Source organism: Gymnoscopelus microlampas (assembly GCF_963454915.1).
Source record: "Gymnoscopelus microlampas genome assembly, chromosome: 21".
NCBI classification, from domain to species: domain Eukaryota; kingdom Metazoa; phylum Chordata; class Actinopteri; order Myctophiformes; family Myctophidae; genus Gymnoscopelus; species Gymnoscopelus microlampas.
Genome location: NC_139958.1, coordinates 43477636 through 43485035, shown reverse-complemented (window position 1 = coordinate 43485035; position 7400 = coordinate 43477636). Strand labels below are relative to the sequence as shown.

At 40.6% G+C, this 7400-nt stretch overlaps 1 protein-coding gene across 1 annotated transcript; it reads left to right on the top strand.

The window, feature by feature from the left end:
- Positions 1 to 3692: 3692 nt before the first annotated feature.
- LOC311038023 (C-type lectin domain family 4 member M-like) lies at positions 3693 to 7110 on the top strand (the record flags this gene model as incomplete). Its single annotated transcript, XM_084047318.1, has 4 exons — positions 3693 to 3846; positions 5579 to 5721; positions 6569 to 6678; positions 6782 to 7110. The coding sequence occupies 4 exons, from the start codon at positions 3693 to 3695 to the stop codon at positions 6903 to 6905; spliced, it is 531 nt and encodes a 176-aa protein (XP_083903444.1). The 3' UTR covers positions 6906 to 7110.
- Positions 7111 to 7400: the final 290 nt, after the last annotated feature.

Here is a 7400-nt window from a genome sequence, read left to right as displayed (position 1 = left end):
CAGCGGCTTGCAGGACTCTCTTTGAGTCTCTGAGAAGAAGCCATCGCCTGGACCAACCAGAGAATGCTGACCAGAAGAAAAAGATGAATGCCTCAATGAAGAGCCGACAGAGAAGATTGAGGGTAAGTTATATGGAACTGTTTGTAAGATGTTTTTTTGTTTTACATTCTGTGTTCCTGTAATAATGGTAATGTAATACATAATTTAATTGCTATTCTATGTTTTACAGTTGATGACCACCAGGACTGCATGTCTGGAGTCTGATGGAGAAAGGGCCGTGTGGGCGCACGCAGGCCCAGATGAAGAGGACGGCATCGTAGATGGACGGGCGGTGTGGATTGTTTCATCTCCACCCGAGAGAGATGAGGAGCTTTCTGCTTTATGCCAGGTGCTTCAGGAGAGGAAAGACAACCGAAGAGACCCGCGTTCCCTTCATCACCACCGCGTGCGGCGAGACACACTGGCACAGAACAGCTCATTTTTAGCTCTCTTACACAGTAACTAAGTTGTCCAGTTTGGTGGAGGGACTCCAAAGACAAGAGAGGCCGTTCAGCGAGACACTGCCTGAGAGACAGAACTACAATTTCTTTTTGTTATTATTGTCCCCTTTGTGGGAGTTTTGTACAACTTCTGGGGGTCCCTGGAAAAAAACATTTGGAGATGGGGATTTTTTTTTTACTGTTTTAGAAGATATTTGTAGAATCCCCAGAAACAAAGATTTGAGTAACAAATGTTCGCTTTAAGAAAATATATATATTCAAAGATTTGCAGAAATTTTCCACGATTTTGGAGCAGATTTGGTTCCATTTGTACACTCTCAGAGTTACAGACCTGTAAGGGTCCATTTGGTTCCATTTGTACACTCTCAGAGTTACAGACCCATAAGGGTCCATTTGGTTCCTATCCATCATTTAGCTGGGGACCCCCTGGAACCCCCTCAAGGACCCCTGGGGATTTTTTTTTTACTGTTTTAGAAGATATTTGTAGAATCCCCAGAAACAAAGATTTGAGTAACAAATGTTCGCTTTAAGAAAATATATATATATTCATATGTTTTTTTTTTTTTTATCAATAAACACAATTTACCTGACTGAGATTGTTGCCTATTTGTTTTCAGAATCATGTATGTGTGTGTGTGTGTGTGTGTGTGTGTGTGTGTGTGTGTGTGTGTGTGTGTGTGTGTGTGTGTGTGTGTGTGTGTGTATATAACTAAATAAATGCATACATAACATATATATATATATATATAAATAAATAAAATAAGGGGGGGGGGGCACCCCCCCCCCCCCCAAGATCCCTAGGAGGGGGGTCACCTTGTGAGCCCCCCCCCCCCCACACACAATGTGACCCCCAAAATGAGGGCGGGATGCCCACCTACGTCACAGCCAATCATACGTGGCTTATTGCACATGCTCAGTAGCATTACTCGAGATAGGGAGGGGGGATCTCCCCCCTACCAAATTGTGGAAATCTAGGTCAGGGCTGAAGGTGTGATTTTCTGGCAGCAACCCCAGCAGGGGGTCACGCATACTTAATTTGGTACCATACAGGAGTTTACCGACCTACAAAACTTTGAGTTTTCCGAGTGGAAAACTCTTGTAAATTCTTGTAAATTCTCTGAGTTTACATCTCATATTCATCGGTTTTCATAGCCGGAAACCTTGTTTTTTTTGCAGTGTACCCTTCTCATTTTTGGCGGTATAGTCGAGTAGGCCTACAGTACTTGAAGTAGCTTCTCATCAGTCATGGGTGAGATATGACAGTAAGCATGCAGACTAGGCATTTGGTGATGAGAGTTATCAATATAGCATCCATCCATGTGCAGGCTAGCAGACGCTGTAACTTAGCCTAATCCGTTGAAATAAAAAAGAGAACGAATAATGTGATATGATCATCATTCATTATTACAGGGATGCGGGGGTTAACAGAGGAGGACGTGCTGCTTTTCCTGCAGCCTAAAATCTCCTCATGTCCACTCGCTTGTTCTTTTTTTAGCGGTGCCAGCCGCTCTACATTTGACTGTGTCTGTGTGTCCGTCCGTCCGTCCGTCCGTATGTTATGTCTGTCCGTATGTTTGAACACGGCAAAGAAGCAACACATGCGCCACTTCAACACACACACACACACGCACGCACGCACGCACGCACGCACGCACGCACGCACGCACGCACGCACACACACACACACACACACACACACACACACACACACACACACACACACACACACACACACACACACACACAAGCCAATACTGCACACATGCGCACACACGAACACACGCACACACACACTTGACGTCCGTATGTCCGTCTGTATGTTATGTCCGTCCGTTTGAGCACGGCATTTAAACAGCCATAACTCCAGTTCGCAGCATGCTACGTAGTACACATTTTGTACATGGACGAAAACCACCAATAGGGACGAACTGAAATTAATGAATCCCCGCCCCCTCTGTCTTCCTATTGGCTGGGCTTTAAAAAGCCATAAGTCCAGTTTGCAGCATGCTACCAAATACAAATTTGGCATCTGGACTTAGACCACCAATAGGGACAAGCTTTAATTGCTGAAGCCCCGCACCCTCTGTATTGTTATTGGCTGGGCTATAAACAGCCATAACTCCAGTTTGCAGCATGCCACCAAGTCCAAATTTGGTTTGTGGACTTAGACCACCAATAGGGACGAGCTGTCTTACTTAAGCCCCGCCCCTCCATCATCTTATTGGCTGGGATTTAAACTGCCATAATGCCAGTTTGCAGCGTGCTATAGGTCTCAAACATGGTGGGTGGTCCCACAGACATCCTACTTCATCAAAAATTACCACTTCTGGTTTTACCAGGAAGTGCTTGTAGAGAACCGACCCTACCTCTCGAACACAAGGTTGCACAGACTTAAAATGTCTAAGACACACTTAAAGACACACTTAAAATGTCTAGTTCATATATAGCCCAATTAAATAAACTCATCAAAGGCACCGCTTCCTTCACACAGGGTGTGATTTTTTAAACAGACCCTTAATTAAAGGCATAGTAAGATCAGCTGTGTGGTGGTACGGTCTCTCTCTCACTATTAAAGCTTGCTTGCTTTACCCCCCCCCCCCTAGTAGTCTACAATAGGCCTACATGAACACTCCTCCATTAATGTAAAAAATATAAATTTAACGCATATTTGCGTTGATTGCATCTTAAAGGGGCTACACCATGAATTAAAAAAAAATATATTATATATAAATATTGCCCCCTAATACGTTTTAAACAGGTTGTAAGCCTAAAAAACATCCAGATATTTTTTTCTCACAATCTGACTGTCTGTCATTCCAAGCTTTTTCAGCTGCAATACCAAAACGTCCTATTGGGCAGGGGGAGCTACTGAGCAATTCTGTCTGGCCATCATCAATGCAAAATCAGGGCAAGTGACATCACTTGCCCTGCCATTCTGAAATGGCCTGTTCAGACACGCCCATTCAGGAAATCCATGAAATGAGCATGAATGACTGAATGTTAAAAATATATATTTTTTGGGGTACAAGAGACACTGGGGAGCCCAAAAAATACTAAAAACCTAAAAAAAAAAATGAAATTCATGGTGTAGCCCCTTTAACTGTAGCAACAGCTGAGTCTTTGTCTATTGTCACATTTTGGTCCTTTGCAGATAATTCAGTCATTAAGGAGTTACAGACAAACTATGACCTCATGACCCTGGACAGAGACCAATGGAAGAGCAGCTTTGACAACTTGACCCTGAGCTATGACAACTTGACCCTGAGCTTTGACAACTTGACCCTGAGCTATGACAACTTGACCCTGGACAGAGACCAGCTATATAAGGACCTGTGTGGGACAGCAGGTGAGAGAGATTACAAACCTTTCTGAAGGAAAATGTATTAGTCTATTATTATTGATATTTTAATTAGGCTATTGTCAGGGAAGTGTGAATGGCATTAATGCTGAGTTCACACTGGCAGCTACACAGATACAGTCTACCATTCATTTTCAATGGCACTGACATGAAGATACAAAGATACATCTGACGTTTGTAGCTGCTACAGTACAAAGATACAACAGATACAAAGATACAAAAAAGTTGATCTGGTTTCAACTTCAGACACAAATATGCTGTGAAGCTTTGTCTCTTATCTTTTGTATCTGCCAGTGTGAACGCAGCATTAAAGTTGATGAAATACTAAAAGAGATTTACATAAAAAAAATAAAAAATATAGTAGGCCTATTAATAATAATTAAATACAAATCAATAGGTTTACCCTCCTTTATCCCTGAATACTTTTATTAACCACTTGAACCCTACCGTCTCTTTTCTGGAGAAGTCATACTAGGTGTACAGTACATACAGTGCAGTGAAAATAGCAGATCTACAAGCTCACAACATATTACGTTGTGAACTGTCGGTCACCATGCACCATGCCAGCTTGTGGTGAACATGTGTACATCACTATCAGACTTAATTCTATTCTTCAACTTCTTGTTTATGTCCCAAAATGACATGGATTTACAGGTTTTATAGCAATTTGTAGCAATTGTAGAAATATTAGACCCGCAGTTTAAGCATGTTCTAATCATACAATGTACAGGTGCTTTGATGTGGGTGTGGGGTAATTAATGACTAGAATGTAATGTGTCATCCCTACACTTTACCAAACATAATCATTTTAAGATTTCTTTGGCTATTCAATAATAGCAGATCTACAAGCTCATAGCGCGGCACCAATGCCGCACTATGAGCTTGAAGATCTAAAAGTTTTGAAAAAACATTTTTGAAAATCTTTGAATATATATATTTTAAAGCGAACATTTGTAACTCAAATCTTTGCTTCTGGGGGGGGGGGGGGGGGGGTCCCTTGAATAAAACATTTTGATATGGGGGTCCGCGGCCAAATACATATAATTTTGGGGGTCCTTGACATGAAAACGTTTGAGAACCACTAATATTATAGCAACATACGTTTAAAAAAACTGTTATGATTTAGAAGACATTTGTAGAATCCCTAGAAGCAAAGATTTTAGTTACAAATGTTCGCTTACAAAAATGTATATATAGATTCAACGATTTGCCCACATTTTCACGATTTTCCCCAAAAAGCTTATTTACAAGCTCTAGCGCGGCACTCGGTGCCGCGCTATGAGCTTGTATATCTGCTATTTTTTAATAGCCAAATAAATATAAAAATGACACGGATGCATTCCCGGTCTTAATGGATTAATGTACACATTCAGGAAATATTAGATTGTGAATATTTAGAGAAGACATATATATTATTTATAATGAAATACATTGATATATTTTTCATAATTTCTTTCTCAAAATCAATAAATTGCCACAGACATGGACAAGTCTTATGACATGTTGGTGACTCCTGGTTGTGAAGCGTTGTGAGCTTGTAGGTCAGCTATTTTCAGTGAAGTGGTGTAGAGGGGAAAAGGAGGGGTCCTAGTATAGTATAGAGCCCTGGGGGACCCCGGTCAATGAATTACATAGGGTTTAAGTGATAACTAATCAACATGTTAGAATTGATCATCAGTGCATTGAAAAGCCATCAGTAAAACTCCTGTTTGATGTTTAGTCAAGTCCTGTCCCAGTGGATGGAAGAGGTTTGGATGCAGCTGTTATTACAAATCTACTGAACAGAAAACCTGGGAGGAACATAGAGAACTATGTCTGAAGACAGGAGCAGATCTGGTGATCATTAACAGTAAAGAAGAACAGGTTAGTAGTGTGTGTGTGTGTGTGTGTGTGTGTGTGTGTGTGTGTGTGTGTGTGTGTGTGTGTGTGTGTGTGTGTGTGTGTGTGTGTGTGTGTGTGTGTGTGTGTGTGTGTGTGTGTGTGTGTGTTCTTGTATATATGCTTTCGAGGGCCAAATGTCCCCACATGTATAGTAAATAGTAAAATGGGAGTAATATACATTATGGGACTATTTTCCTGGTCCTCACAAGAGAAATAGTTGTTCTATGGTTTAAACATATAGTTTTTAGTTATAGGCTTAAAACTAGGACAAGCTTCAGGCTGGGGTTAGGGTTAGGGTTTTGTGAACCTGTGAACTCAATACCGCCCCCATCTGGTGGAGTCAGGTTAACACATTTAGGGGTTACGGTTGGAGTTATGTCTGATTTATACTTGGTTGCACGTCTCTGTCACACGCCGAGAAAAGCAGATCTACAAGCTCACACCGTGTCACAGCGGGCCACGTTGTGAGCTGTTAGACAGCTTTTCTCTGCTTTCAGGTTATTAGGGTTCAGAATGGTTTAAAAATGGTAAAAATGGCATTCATAAAATCGGCATGGTAAAATATTGATATCATCACAGGTATAGTAATACAGTGTGTGTGTGTGTGTGTGTGTGTGTGTGTGTGTGTGTGTGTGTGTGTGTGTGTGTGTGTGTGTGTGTGTGTGTGTGTGTGTGTGTGTGTGTGTGTGTCTCCAGGTGACACATAACTATGTGTTCACTATAATCACAGAATGACATCACATGCATGTGATGTCATTCTGTGATTATAGAGAAAACCTGAACGTATCAGAGAAAAGTAATTATGTTTCAATCATGTACAAATGATCAGGAATTCATCAGAGGATTGATCACTGGGGGTCAGTATTGGCCATACATTGGTCTGAAAAGGATTTCTGGTAATTGGACCTGGGTAGACGGAACTCCACTGACAACACCACAGTGAGACATTTTACATTTTGTTCTATTGTCGTTCTATCAAAGTCACTGTATGTGAGAGACTGAGTGGATGTGATTAATACACATCATGTTGTTTACTCTGCAGGTACTGGGACAGTGGATATCCTGATAACCATGAAGACTGGAACTGTGCATTCTACTGGTACGGTGGTGGAGGATGGGCGAATGGGCTTGGTAAAGGCGCCGCCTACGGTATCTGTGAGAAGTGATGTTTCTCTTAACTTCATTGATGAAACAGCAGCTTAGTGTTCTGCTTTGTCAAGTTAAACAGTAAAACAGTAAAAAGACTCAAACATTTTATTGTACAGAAGTACAAACAGTTGTACCATTACTCACCTACTGGATCTGTGAGAGGTAGGAGTAAGAGAGTTAATCAAACTAATTGATTTAATTAAGTATTAAAAAAATCGATGATTGAAAATGTCCTAAAATACTCTATTAATAATCAATCTCTATTTTAGGTTTGTCATTACAGATGAAAAGTATAAAAAATATTCAAACATTATAGAAAATAGCATATTTATGAGGTTAATGAGCTCCTAGATCTGCTATTTTTAAAATGTTTGGTGTTCGAAAAATAAATGAATAAAATGTTTTTAAATGCTCTTCTTAATAATTCAAATAATTGAAAAGGTAATCAATAAGAAAATAATCAATAGTTGTATTCCTGTGGTGAGAAGTGATGTTTCTCTTAACGTCATTGA